The sequence below is a fragment of the Lepisosteus oculatus genome, chromosome 2, assembly GCF_040954835.1.
Source record: "Lepisosteus oculatus isolate fLepOcu1 chromosome 2, fLepOcu1.hap2, whole genome shotgun sequence".
Lineage (NCBI taxonomy): Eukaryota > Metazoa > Chordata > Actinopteri > Semionotiformes > Lepisosteidae > Lepisosteus > Lepisosteus oculatus.
In genome coordinates, this window is record NC_090697.1 from 15,903,701 (window position 1) to 15,918,438 (window position 14,738).

Genomic DNA, 14,738 nt, shown 5'->3' on the forward strand with positions numbered 1-14,738 from the left:
GTGAAGCATGATTGCAGACAGATATTGCTGTATGTCAGTCACACTCCCAGCACCATGCCACACGTTTCCCTTACTGGAACGGTGGCGAATTCTAAAATGACAATAACCTGGTCTCCAGTCGTGGGGATATTCATTGATATTTGTTGACCTAGTGGGTTACATCACTGTAACAGTTGCACTGAATGAGACGGCTGTTGATTTCTAATCTAAATTTCTAAAGTACAGATGTAAAGCCATTTTTATTAGAAAAGACAGCAAAATGAGAATCACACCACCTTTAATTCAGATACATGATTACATACTGCTCCCTGAATTTCTCTGGAGGGTGTCTAAGGGTAAACCTGTCTCTAAGCAACAGAGTGTTGCTTGCAGTTGGCTGCAGGAATGTCTGCTTATAGTATTGTGGCACTTATAAGACCTTAGGTAGGTTTTGAAGAATGGGGCAATAGAACTGCTGCTTTTAATTTGTAACAGCTCAGCAGCAGCTCTTCAGCCCCACCTTGAGGTAGTCTGACCACAGCAGGAGCCACCCACTCCAGACTCTTCTACAGAGTGATGCAATGCCCTCCCCGCCCCCCTCCTCCCCACACACACACCCCTCATAGCTGTCAACAGATCCCTTGGCACCCATGGCCCTTAGGTGCTGTACACAATTGTACACACGTTGCTAAACAGAACCAGCACACAGAGAACAGGTAGCAACAGTGATAACAAACCAATCAAGTGAACTGCTTATCAGTATCTTACAGTTCCCAGCATGCCCTTCTGAAAAATGCCATGTTGATTCTCTGGCCATCGCTGTCCCACTGTTACATCTCAGAGTGTGTGGCTGTAACAATGCACTCAGCTGCTGGAAAAGTGTATTGTGCAGATTATCGCTCAGATATAGGCACAGCAGCTGTGTGAAGTAGTGGTCAGGGCTCTGGACTCTGGGCTAAAGGTTTTAAATGCCAGGTGAAATAGTGCTGGTATACCCTTGAGAAATGTACTTTACTAAAACTGCAACGCCAAATGTCCTGCTGTAAGAACAGGTACTCTCCTCTTTGTCCATATCAAAATCTCAATTGACTTTTATAAATTAAGTAAACTTAATTGAGCATAACTGTTTCTGATGTACTGCCAGATTGAAAACAACCATCTGAAACTAGTAACTAACAAAGTATTGAATTGAGATTATCAGTCTTGTTATTGAATTATTGAACAATAACAATAATTGAATTGTTATTGAATTAGCAGTCTTGTTACTAAAAACACCAGCTACTTTAGCCATTACACCATCTGCTCTACAAAGAAGCACACATTCAGAAGGACTGCAGATTACTATTCTGTCTCCTCCTCTTCAAAAAGTAAGAGGGAATTTCCACTAACTTATCATTACTGCCTTTCTATCTCCCCTTTCCCAAAAATCTGTGCTGATTGGAGATTGCATTTTTCAGTATTTCATAATTAACTCAAAAGCATTCACTTAAATATAGGATTCTTTAAATTCCTGTTTGCAGCTTATTTTTTCTGGTCGGTAATATTTCTGATCAAATGATGTTGATGTTCCTAGTTAACAGTATTGTGTTAAAGTAAAAGTACTGTAAATACAGTGTGTAGATACAACAGGATACGTTTTACCCACAAAACTATAACAATCGTCTAGATTGGATGCAGGAGGTTAATTCTTTTGTGATCTACCACCTTAAAGGTATTAAAAAGTAATGTACAGAACTAATGGTTATAATTGCCGTACATTGGTTATAAAATGGTACACGTGAATATTTTTTCAAAGTGGTTATAATATAATGTAAGCATTAAAGAATTTGACATAAAAGGTAGGATAACTTTAACATGCATGTCTGGTTAACTTCCCTTGGATCTCAAGAGAGGATATGCATGTAAATGAGCACCCAAAGGTTTCATGTACTCAGTCTGTATTTCACCTCTTTCCCATGAATAGATAGGCAAAGGACTGTGGAATCCTTGAATGTGGTTGCTTACATATTGTACTTCCTTATAGTACATAGATGCTCTTAATTTGCTTTAATTTGCTGGCCTGTATGCAATGCTGGTTGAGCTTCTCGTGTTGGTAACTTGTTTAAGTTGGCAAGTACAAGTGATTGAGTCTGTGGTGGCATAACCAGTTGAGTAAACTTATCCCACTGACTGTCTTCATTGCTGTTCGCAGTTTTGGCCACAAAAAGGCCCTTAGAGATCTTTGTTCTGGAGGTAAAGGTGGAAAGTTGCACTAGTAAAGGACAAAGCTCAACAGTAAATGCAAAACTGTTGTCACATCACCTTGCAATGCCGTTTCACACGTAAAAATATGCTGTGATTTGCATCCCCTCTTGCAATTGGGTAGGCAAGATTATGGTAAGAGCTGCTCGGATTCCTTTGTTGTTATGCAAATAATTTATTCACCATTGAGTAATGGGTTTATGAATTCTGGATTTGAGTGAAACACTAACTAGGGGAGCCATAATTTGAACCAGAAAATGGACATACTGTACCAGTAGAATTCAAAACCAGCCTCTAAAGCTTATGTCTTAGATAGATTGGCTGTAGCATTAAATTTTAAAACACAATAATGCATTCAATAATTACTGTTAATCACACTACTTTATTGCCACTATAATAGAAGAATATGAATAGCATCAGAGAGAGCTAATGGACTTCTCACTTTGCAGATAATTGACAGTAGGCCAGGCAGGTTTCTTTTTCACTTGTCAACATGTAAAATAAAAGAAAAAAATATTTTCATCTAAAATATTCAGTTTCTTTAAATAGGTTAAATTCAAAGTGCTTAGTAGGGATATGTTATCAGTAAAATAGGCAGTTAAATGAAAATGGATACCCCTTACTAAAAAATCTCGTGGTCTTTTTTTACACAAGAACTACCAAATTGATAATTATAACACTTATTTTTTTATTTAATTCAAGCTAGAATAAACTCCACTCAGTGGTTGTACAGTGTGAAATACAATATTTTTTATTGTATTTAAAAATTAAATGAACTGGAATGTATCCACAGTCTTTCACAGAAAGCACAGGAATGGGATACTTGCCAGATGCCATGTGTATAACACTGTGGATGCAATATGGCACTTTCAAAAGTAGTCACAAATGCATTTTTATTGTCCTAATTTCTCTGTTAATATACAACAAACAGCTTTTAACCATTTGTGCTGAACAGATATGCAGTAGATTGGCACTGTTGATTCCCATCAAACTATAACATTTCAACGGCTTTTGATAATGGATGATGAGTCATTTGGAATACAGGCTACAGAAATTAATCTGTGAAGATCTAGAATTCACATTACTATTTGCACACAGTACAATACATGCCTTAATATTGTAAGTTTTTGACATTAAAAATATGACCATGACATCTCCACACCTTCAGCATGCAACTTTGATTTTAGATAACCATCATTTGTCAAGAACAGTTCTTTCCGGGCCCTATGCAGACGACACGATCCGGAATTGTGAGGTAACACAGGGGAAAAAGTCATGCAGGAGAAGGTATGGAGACAGGGGGCGTGTCCAAGGGGTGCAGGTGACCAGGGGGAGTGAGTCCGGGGCGAACAATCCAAGAGAAAATCCAAACGGGTAAACCAAGACAGAAGGTAGAGTCCAAGGCCAGGAGATCCATCCAGGGGATTAAAACAATGAACCGGGTAGGGACCGGCAAAGGGAGGGGAATCAGGAACAGACGGTTACAAGCATAACGTAGTTAGATGCAGCAGGACTTGGGCTCTCACAAAGCAGAATTCAATGAGGAACCAGGAGTGAGGTCTGCGTCTGGCTTTTAAGGTGGAACGGAAATAAGAAACAGGTGCAGGTAATGAGTCAGAATAAGGAAGAGCTGGAGCGCCCTTAAGAGGAGGAGTAGCAATCGTGACATCATTCTTTATCAAGATGATGCCTTCTTAAAGAGTACAGTAATAACTGAAGGGGTAAACATCCCGGCTGTTGTACAGTTTAGATTGTGTCATGTAGATTCATGTACAGAACTCAAGAGTTGTTTATCTCTATACCAAGAGATCTTAGCCCATTTATCTCTATATGATATTCTATAATATATTGTTAGTATTCTATAAATCTTCAGGTGGGTAGCTGCGTCAGCATGCGTAGGCTGCAAAGGAACAAGTGATAGGTGAAGAAGGCTCCACGGCCGAAACGTTCTGTTCTCTTTCTTCTTTTTTTCAGCATGGAATAAACCTATTACTTGTTCTATAAATATTCTGTTGGATATTAAAAAATGTAATTAAGCAAAACATATAGTTAGAATGGACCCAAACTACCTGTTGTGAAGCAGCTGCCTAAAATAAACTAATATCCTTGGTGTTTCACATTCAGATTTTTTCAGTAATGGAAGTCTGAACTATTTTTTGCTTAATGTTTTACCCTGATTGTTTATTTCACTCTTCAAATTAAAGATGCATAAATACTTTAACATAATTTCTCAAGGTGTGAAGACACTTACAAGACACATTTTGTTCCTTGCAAGCTTGGCTATTGTATCATACTGATGAAATATTTACCAAATATTTTAAGAATAAGGGAGATTTTAAGATCTCATAACCATTCTAAAATCTTCATTTCATAACTTTGTTTCCTCAATAATTTTAAGTGAAAATATGTATTAAAGGGAAAATGGTGCTGAGAAAAAAGCTTTTGAATTCCAAAGATAAATATGGAAATTTCATAGGTTTACCATGATAGCCTTCCTGAGTCATAAACAGTCTTTAAGTACATCTCCAACAGGGTTTATAGTAATCAATTCCATGACTCTTAAAACAAAATGATGTATGAATTAAACATGAATTAATTAAGTAATTTAGATGAAGAGCATGTGAAAAATTAAGCAAACCCTGGTTTCATTAGCTCAGTTAAGGGAAGGATAAGAATTAAGAGTTTAAATAATTTAGTAGCTCTTGGGGACTAAATTTGGAAGGCGCCACCCTGTATAAAGATCAGAATTATTGTGAGTTTGGTCTTCACCATACAGGTGTGAGGAAACAAGTCAGGCCACAATCTAAGAAAACCCCTGAGGACCTCAGGAAAACAATTATTGAATCTCATCAGTCAAGGATGGGTTATAAAACCATTTCTAAGTATTTAGGGTTCCAACAGTCCACTGACAGATAAATGGAAAAATGTCAATACAACAGTCACTCTTACCAGGAGCAGGCGTCCTACTACAATCTCCCCAAGAGAAAAGTGGAAAATCATGAACTAAGTTACAAATATCCCCAGAGTAACAATCAAGGAATTTCAGACCACTCTCACCTTAGCTAATGTGACTGACTCAACAGAAAATGAAAGAACAAGAATAGAAGGACTGCAAGGGGAAGACCATTGCTCTCCAAAATGAACGTTGCCGCCCATCTGAAGTCCACTAAAGAGCACATACTGTAGATGATCCACAAGCCTTCTGGAACAATGTCCTCTAGCCAGATGAGTTAAAGGTAGAACTGTTTGGCCTCAATGAGCATTGTAATGTTTGGCAAAAGCCAAACTCGGCTTTTGAACAGAAGAACCTGATTCCAATAGTCAAGCATGATGGTGGGAGTGTGATGGCTTGGAGCTGCTTTGCTACTTCAGGACCTGGAAGTCTTGTCATCGTTGATAGAACCATTAATTCTGCATTGTATCAGAAGATTCTACAAGAGCAGAATATAAATGCATTCTGCGACACTCCAGTCAAACACTCTAGTCAAAGTCAAAGGGACCTGAAGGGACCTGAAGTGAGACGTTCACGTTCAAGGCAGCTCTCAAATTGTCACAGATCTGAAGGAGTTGTGTAAGGAGGAATGGGCCAAAACAGGTGTGACAAACAGTTACAGGAAATGTTTAGCTGAAGTCATTCCTGCTCAAGGGGGTGCCACCCGTTACTGAATCTAAACATTCACATATTTTGCCACACACAGATATTGAATGTTACATCATTTGTTAGTATAGTAGTAAGTATCCCCGGCTGTCACACAGGAGACCGGGGTTCAATTCCCTGACGGGGAGGCAAATTTCTTAGCCAGCAGCTACATCACCCTGCAGCTCACAACTAGCAACCCACTCGCAGCTCAGCAGGTGTGAGCCTGGTCATTACCTGGATCCGAGACCTCCTTGGAAAAACTAAGGTTGCTGATGGAAGAGGTGTTAGTGGGGCCAGCAGGGGGCGTTCACCCTGCGGTCGGTGTGGGTCTTAATGCACCAGTATAGTGACGGCGACACTATACTGTAAAACAAAAGGTGCTGTCCGTCAGATGAGATGTAATCCATCGGATTCTCTGTGGTCATCAAAAATTCCAGGGTGTTTCTCGAAAACAGTAGGTATGTTAACTCGTCCGACGGCAGGCGGAGAGACGCGCCGGTTGGAGTATTCTCGGTCGCATTTAATGGCAACGTCAGCTCAAAGATTTGGTTCAAATCACCAAATAGAGATAGGCGTGCTGACAAGTGGACCCTGCTGATGCGGGATTAATGCTAGGATGAGAGAGTAGGAGTGTTACCTCGGTATCCTGGCCAAATTTACCCCTGGCCTTTACCAATCATGGCCTCCTAATAATCCCCATCTATAAATTGGCTTCATCACTTTGTTCTCCTGCCCACTGATAGCTAGAGTGTGGTGAACGTTCTGGCGCACTATGGCTGCTGTCGCATCATCCAGGTGTGGCTGCACATTGGTGGTGGTGGTGGAGGGGATTCCCCATTACCTGTAAAGCACTTTGAGTAGAGTGTCCAGAAAAGCGCTATATAAGTGTAAGCTATTATTATTACATCATGCCAAACCGCTTTATACCATACAGTGCTGTGGGAAGCCGGGGCCTACCTGGCAAGCAACAAGCGCAAGGCAGGGTACACCCTGGATGGCGCGCCAGTCCATCGCAGGGCAAGTGCAAGCCAATCATACACGGGGACAATCTGGAGGCCACAGTAAAAGCCAAGAGGGGAAATTTGGCCCGGACACCGGGATAACTCCCTATTCTTATCAAGACATTCCCGGAGATCTTTAATGACCACTGAGAATCAGGACCTCGGTTTAACGTCACATCCCAAAGACAGCGCCCACTACAGTATGGTGTCGCCACCACTATACCAGGGCATTAGGATGGTCCTAATTATAATGATAATTATTAAATGTTGAAAGAGTATCATGTTTTGTGTTGTTTTTTTAATCAAATTAACTTTATTTATTATTAGGATTTAGATTAAGATTTACTAACATTTTACGCTTCAAATACTGTATGTGAAATATGTAAAAACTTTAGTACTTAGGGCTTCACAAACTTTTTACCAGCACTGCAACAACATTTGGAAAGAAAGAGAGAACGTATTCTACAGTACATGAAAAGTGGCAGTGAGCAATAAGGTTAAGTCAACACTTTGTAAATTCAGTATACTGAAGTACACTTAATGTAGAAATTTATCAGCATTCATTTCTGTGCAATTATGGGAAGAAAAATCTAGAATGCGCGTGTAACATAACAGCTTAACCTTAGGTGACTCACACACAGTACGTACACTGAAGTATAAAAGGAATTAAAGCCACCTGTCTTTGCCTTGGCACAATAAAACATAGCAGCAGAATGCAAAAAGTAATTGACAACAAATTCAGTACCTCCTGATTCCTCAGACCATTACAGAATTATTTTTACAGTCATGGTTAACAACATTGAGGAACACAGTATTTTTAAAATCGAACAAGTATGTATGCTATTATACACTATTGTAGGGTATGATATCATTATGAGCTTGTGGCAACATTTTTAGTGTCCTTAACCTACCAGCTTAATAATAGATGTATTTGAAAGCAGCAAGCAGAGCCATTGTAGCATAGATCAATAATGACTGAGGAAAGAATCTTTAAATGAATTTCACAAAAAAAAGAATTTTAGTTTTTTGTGTGTACTGATGTATACCGTGGATCCATGCCATGCAAGCACGGAAAATTAAATGTTGTACAGCAAAACTTAACAAATCTGGCTACGTGCAAGGTAAGAGTTAAGTTAATTAAGAATGACAACCACCTTAAATTTTCCTTTTCTTCTAATTCGGATTTTGTTGATGATCAGCCATTGTAAAGCTCAGAGAAAAACTGCTGTCAGAACGCAATTATTCAGTAGAAGGACTAAACATCCAAGTGAAGAAAAGAAGTGTGTATGAGCCTCATTCATCTCTGCACCATTCAAACAGCACAGTATATGAGAATTTACAGTGCTTCTCATCTTTGAGAAGAAAGGGAGAGGTTGTTTTCTACTCATGGAGATCTAATGCTTATACAACAGCACGTAACTGTCTTGTGCATTACCATAACTATACATTCAAATTCATATTAATATTTATGTTCATACAGCTAGTCCTTTAAAACAAAATGCTACAATCCAATACACAAAAGTATCTAAAACACATACAATTGCAGCTTTTACACACTAGTCCATGTTGTTTTACTAGGTCTGCATACCAATTTCATTAACTGCAAATTCAATAATGTTTCTGTCTCTTCTCTATGAAGCTTATACATGTTTGCATTTTGAATTAATTTAGGATCAGGGCATTGTACAGGGGTTTGCAGGGGCATTCTTTCATATTTTAAGGTCATATGTATTTTTGATTTACATACTTAACATTCCTAATGGAGTCTTGCAAACACCCGGTACAGAACCCTTTAAAATCATAATGTATTTGTTGTTAACTTCAAAACACATAAAACACAGCATATTTCTTAACTGCACCAATAAATTCCAAGAAACTACTGTACACTATAAGCTATCGTGCTCTGTGAAGGTTATTTTTATATTTAGATGGTGACAGTTCCATACTACATGCAAAATATTTGAGAGAATTAGAAATTACATTAATGTATAGAGGATGCTTTAATACTCATTCTCATACCCTGTAAAATATTAGGATTCATTCAGTTCACAAAAAGGGCATATACTATGTGTGTCTGTAAGACCTAACAGTATACATTATATTCTACAATCACATAAAACAACAAGCATTGTTCCTTTAGCTCCGAAATGGCAAAACCAGTACACTCATCGATACAGCCTTTCAGTCTTATTACTCTTTTCTCTGGCATTCTTTTTCAGACATCATTTGCACATACAGTGGTTTACAAGTACAAGTGTGATGCATTGGATTTTGATTTGCCATGTGGGATTCTGGGTATTAGCTAGCTGTGCACTTAGATCATATCTGCATCTAAGTGTGCATTTAATATATTATATATTTTATACACCTACCTGTAGCTTGAATTGGTTAACTCATCTTGACCACCAAATAATGCAATCTCCACTCTATATACGTTACCATATTTCTAATGCTACAGTATTATGTAACACCTACAGTGTGCATTCTCAGCTAGAATCTGAAAGCTATTTAACCAATACTGCCATCCTCAGCTAAGTATAACCACACTGCACGAGAAAGCACGGTACTGAACAGTTTTGAAAATCAACCCTTATCACACATCAAACTCTACTGAATCACTTAATACAAAGGAGAGTTGTGCCAGTGGACCTGGGTTGTGAAATCATTCATTCTTAAATGTCAAGACCTCAAATGGCTGTTTTTAAACCAACCGAATCCATTCAATACAAACTAAACACATGCTTCATTGAAACCGAAATGCTCTTTCAATGGTTGTAACACAAAGTTGCAAAGCAGCCATTCATACAACCACAGGTGCAACTAAATCATGCATCACAGGTAACGCAAAATAAATCCCACTCTCGAGACTGACACAGTGAACACAGGCTTTTGACAGTAGCTTGGGGGAAGATCTCAATGATTCTGTAAACCTGCATTGTGACTTCAGCACAATAATAATAAACTAATTCACTGAAATACGCACCGCAGTCAGTGTCAGCATTACTACAGCATTACTACAATAACTGCTGATAAGATGCTTTTACTTAGCACGAGTCTTTATTTTAGTGTACTGTTTCAAGGTCTCTATCGAAAAAAGTAGCAAAAATATGTATTTTTTCTCAACTTCTACTGAAGTGCGTGTTTCCGTTTTACATTTAAGTTCATTTTAAGCTGTTAGTTCGGAAATTAGTGAACTAGCTATTATTTTGACACCTTTCTCCATTCACGATACATCCAGCAACACCCATGCGAATGCGAGAAAAAATAACTGTAGTAATTAAACATATATTTCCCGTTGAACACGTTGTCAAGCTTTAATTTCCAAAACCATCTGGTACTTTTTTCCACATTTTCTGCAAATTCAACAGCCATGACTGGAATCCGAGTTTCATGCAACCCACCCCCCTGAGTTTTTCTACAGGTATTTCTAATACATAATTAACAATAATATTTTTAAAAAATACCTTCTTCAGCGCTGACATTCTAGTGAATTCCTGGATAAAAGATCCTTTTTACATGTTGAGGTCACCAGTCAAGTTTCGGGACAGTGCAATGTATAATTCGATATGCGCTGGTACTGATGCTGTTGCGCTGGTAGGTATTTGATATTCCCGTCGCGGTTTCCATGCGCCGCTGTCAAACCCCACTCCACAGCTGGCTGGCTCTGCGCATGTCAAGAAAGTTGGGGCTGGAGCGTTAACAGCGGAGAGAGAGAGCCGGAGCGTCACGGGCGCCATTTTGAGAAGGTCCAGTCGCGAAAGGGCGTCGTTTTGCCGAGTCTTGCGGCTGTTTTAAACCAGGCGGTGCTTTGGAAATGACCCAATAGGACCTTTGCAAAGAAAGCGAGTGACGGAGGAGGGGGAAGCGTCCGGAAGGATTTCAATGGCGGCGCCAGAAAGAGGGAAGCACTGGGAAAGTTGCGCGGCAGGCAGAGTGAAGCTCTCTTAAGCATGACACGGACGAGTGTGGTGAAATGTCCAATAAGAGGAAAGAAGGTAAGGAGACATCGGCGTGATGCTTGTTGCGTTACAGCGGAGAAATGTTCAGCGAGCTGAATCTGCATTTGACTGTGTTTTCACATCTTTAAAACTAAATCACGTGTCTGAGGATGCCGATCCAGAGCGTCTTTTAAGCGTTGTATGTGACACGCAGTTTAAGTTAAAGAATATAGAGTGACACATGGTATATTTTTTCTAAAATAACACCCAGGACATCACTCCCTCAATTCAAGGAATCGTATGTTTTCTTCTTTTATATTAATAGTTGCCACAGTCCTAGTTAAGTTTACGGTATTGAACCGAGGATGATTTTTGGATTTAAATTTTGTTACTTGATTACACTTTTGTTTAAATATTACATCCCTTACCGGACTGTTCGTGAGTCTGTAATTGTCAGACTACTATTGAACTGTATTTATCAGCAGGAATGGAGAAGCATGATGCGACCTGTGGCGCTGTTCAGCTGCAGTTTGTTTTTAAAAGCTGTTATTGTATGTGCACCTCTTGATGTATGTTTTGTGTTGCCTACCATGCGGTCAGCTAAGGAAACAGAAGCCGCCTCCGGCCAACGACCTTCCGTTTTCTACCCGTTTCATCCTATTCATGGTCGCGGGAGAGCCGGAGCCTATCCCGGCAAGCAGCGGGCGCAAGGCAGGGTACACAGTGGACACCTGTCCATCACGGGGCACACAGACACACACCAGGGCCAGTGGTCCCGGAAGCCATTTAACCTACCAGGATGTCTTTGGACTGTGGGATTAAACTGGAGCACCCCGAGGAAAGCCGGGTAAACATAAACTGGACATAAACTCCATGCCGATAGCTCCCCAGGAATTGAACCTAGAGCCCCAGCACAGGGTTATTGGTGTTGTACTATAGTGCACGATGCTGTTCAGCATCATTTAACATTTAATATAACTGCATATTCTCAATGTCTTAAAAACCCAATAACCCTCTATGTAAAATATCTTTTTTTTTAAGCAAAATGTCTAAATGGACTGATTTGTCCTTTCTTATTTGTTACATCAGAAGAAAACAAAAACATGTTTGTTCGCCCCTCCTGTATTCATGTTTTATTTTCAGTCCATTTTTTCTGTTGAGGGTATCAAGTATACAGTAGGTGTACCTAAACTCCCATATCTGAGTTACTTAGCTTCAAGGGTACTTCAATGTGTTCTACTCGCTTAACAAAATGAAGATTTAGAATGCACGGTCATGATAATAATTCCTTGCATCTTTCCCTTTCATCCCAAATGGTCCCAAAGTGCTTTAAATATAGGAAGGGACCCCGTTTATCTATCAATGAAATGTAGCACCCACCTGGCTTAGTGTCCCTACTACCACTATACAGCTGTTCAGTGCAAAATGAATAATTCCTGTGTCATTGCAACATGGACTAAGAAAATTCCGTCATTTTGGATGACGGAACATGTTGAGCACTTTAAGTACATTATCGAATGATTCCAAGGCACTATAGAGTGTGTGATCTTCAGCAGTCATCATTTAATCACAACTGTGGTATTGCCTATGATTTGACAAAGCTATTTACTTCTGTGCTCTATGCACTTTCACTCCAGCCTTGTTTTCCTGGACTCACCTGGAATCACTGCTGTGCCTCTCGATAAGAGGTCAGCAGATGAGAGCTACAGCCAGTGAAAATGTTATGTTGACAAGGTGAAAATTTCTTGAATGTGATTCAAAACCGGACAGCCGGTTTGTGCAGACAAGCCACCTACTGTAGCATATTCATGTTGCTTAGTAACAGAATTTCAGCAGATGATCTGGTCTGTTGATTTAGTGTGTTCAGAGACCGATTTAATAAATGGCAGTCCTTAGAGGCAGGAAGAGATGAACATACAATGTGTCTGAAAATCTGAGTTTACAGAGGTGGGAAGGGTAGTATACTTTTTTTAGGGTTCTGCAAGTAGTACAAGGTGCATGACTGTTGCTTACATGAGATTTCTTGACCAGAACTACAGTAAGGACATGGTCCTAATGGACTTGTGGGTTTGTAGCCATTGAAGAAGCCAGCAGCTGACAGTTTCAACACTGATTAACTAGAGGCAGCTGCTGAAGCTGATGTTCAGAAACTGTGAAAGAGCATTAGTTGTATTATGATGTGTATTTACCCAGTGTATTTGTTGGCATTATCTAAAAAAAAAAACAGGGATTGATTAGTTTGCATCGCTTGGCATATCTTTGTTTAAAAATGTAGGCTGAATATTCAAGATTGGAATTTTATTGACCTTTACTCATGTAATTATTTACTGCAAATTAAAGGGGGGACAAGCGTGAATGAGATCGGTTATTATCTGCCTACCCTGATTGTGACAAGGATCTTTTCATTGCAAGTTTTGACAATTTGAGGCTAACTAGGTATTACTACACAGGATGGACAACTTTGACAGGATATTTCTTAGCGCAGTGGTTCTCAGACTTTTTTGGACCAAGTACCACCCCTGATCAAACCAAAGCATCCAAGTACCACCTACAAGTCATCTCATAGGAACCCCAGAAATTCTCAATGACTAACAGCAGCGCGCGTGTGCGCACACACTCGCATACACATATAATAAATATTATAATAAACTTTATTTGATATAGTGCCTTTAAAGGTGGCTTCTCAAAGCGCTTTACAGAAAAAAAAACAGGAACAACAGCTATTAAAAATAAATAGTTAAAAGCACCATTTCAGTGAGAGGGGTGAGGCTGTTTAGTCAAGCAAAGCAACTTTCAACTTTACTGTGCACAATTCTGCAAATAAAGAAAATATAACAGGACAAAAACAGTATAAGGTAATTCTTGGAACAGTGCAAAAATAGTATGGTTAAAAATAGTATGGTTAATGAATAAATATTAAATATTACGACCGGTACAGTTTTACTGGGCTATCGAGGGGACAATACAATTTTGGCTTCCATGTGTGTGTAGTGGTGTAGGAGTACAGTCATTGTGGGTACAGGAAGAAGTGAGGAGAGATCATAATATGATGGGAGGGAGTGGGGGCGTCACCAGCTTGACAGCTCTGGGGAAGAAGCTATTTTGGAGTCTAGTTGTGTGCGACTGGAGCGTCCGGAACCTTCTGCCACATGGTAGGGGAACAAACAAGTTATGACTGGGGTGAGTGGGGTCAGACATAATTTTGGTGGCTTTTTTCAGACTCCTGGTGTTGTAGATTTCCTGGATGGATGGTAAGGCACTGCCGATGATGTGTTGGGCAGTTTTGACCACCCGCTGTAGTGCCTTACGGTCGGATGCGGTGCAGTTGCCGTGCCAGACTGTGATGCAGCTGGTCAGTATGCTCTCCACCGTACATCTGTAGAAGTTGGTGAGGATCTGTGGATGTAGGTGTATTTTCTTTAGCCTTCTCAGGAAGTACAGCGCTGTTGTGCCTATGTTCAGACATAGGTTGGTTACTCACCTTGGTTTACTCACTTGGTTTTTAAGGGACTGTTTTATTTGCTTTGAAAATGATGCCTTTTGCTTTGTTGCGGTGTCTCTTCACTGAATTCAGCCAAAATCTCATCACTAGTCTGCAGTGTTTACAATATTGATCTCTCAGTTGATATCCATTGTTTGTGTTGTATCTCATTAATGGTACTGTATGGATGTCCAAACTGCTTTGAAATGGAAGAGAAGCATTCCAAACACTAGCAGCTGGACAGTGATAGGAGGCAAGAGGAGTTGCCTTCAGTAGTTGCTCTGTTGGAGTCTTTCATCAATCCATTAGCTTGATGTTTTGGCATGTGGTACTAATGCATATAGAGTGAGTGTTGCATGTTCCATCACACACACACACACACACACACACACACACATTGTGTTGGTTTTAAAATTAGACACATTTGAAAAGCTAATGTTTTTTTGCTATGGAGGTAA

The 14,738-nt window shown here is 39.6% G+C and overlaps 2 protein-coding genes across 2 annotated transcripts in view; one reads left to right on the top strand and one right to left on the bottom strand.

The window, feature by feature from the left end:
• Positions 1 to 10,569, bottom strand: part of dlgap2a (discs, large (Drosophila) homolog-associated protein 2a) — a 404,450-nt gene extending 393,881 nt beyond the window's left edge. Inside the window, exon 1 of the mRNA XM_069197514.1 lies at positions 10,326 to 10,569. Coding sequence (XP_069053615.1) covers positions 10,326 to 10,343 — 18 coding nt within the window. The 5' untranslated portion in view covers positions 10,344 to 10,569. The remainder of the gene's footprint in view (positions 1 to 10,325) is intronic.
• A 21-nt stretch (positions 10,570 to 10,590) lies between these two features.
• Positions 10,591 to 14,738, top strand: part of erich1 (glutamate rich 1) — a 30,522-nt gene continuing 26,374 nt past the window's right edge. Inside the window, exon 1 of the mRNA XM_015358105.2 lies at positions 10,591 to 10,856. Within this exon, the coding sequence (XP_015213591.2) occupies positions 10,835 to 10,856 (22 nt within the window). The 5' untranslated portion in view covers positions 10,591 to 10,834. The remainder of the gene's footprint in view (positions 10,857 to 14,738) is intronic.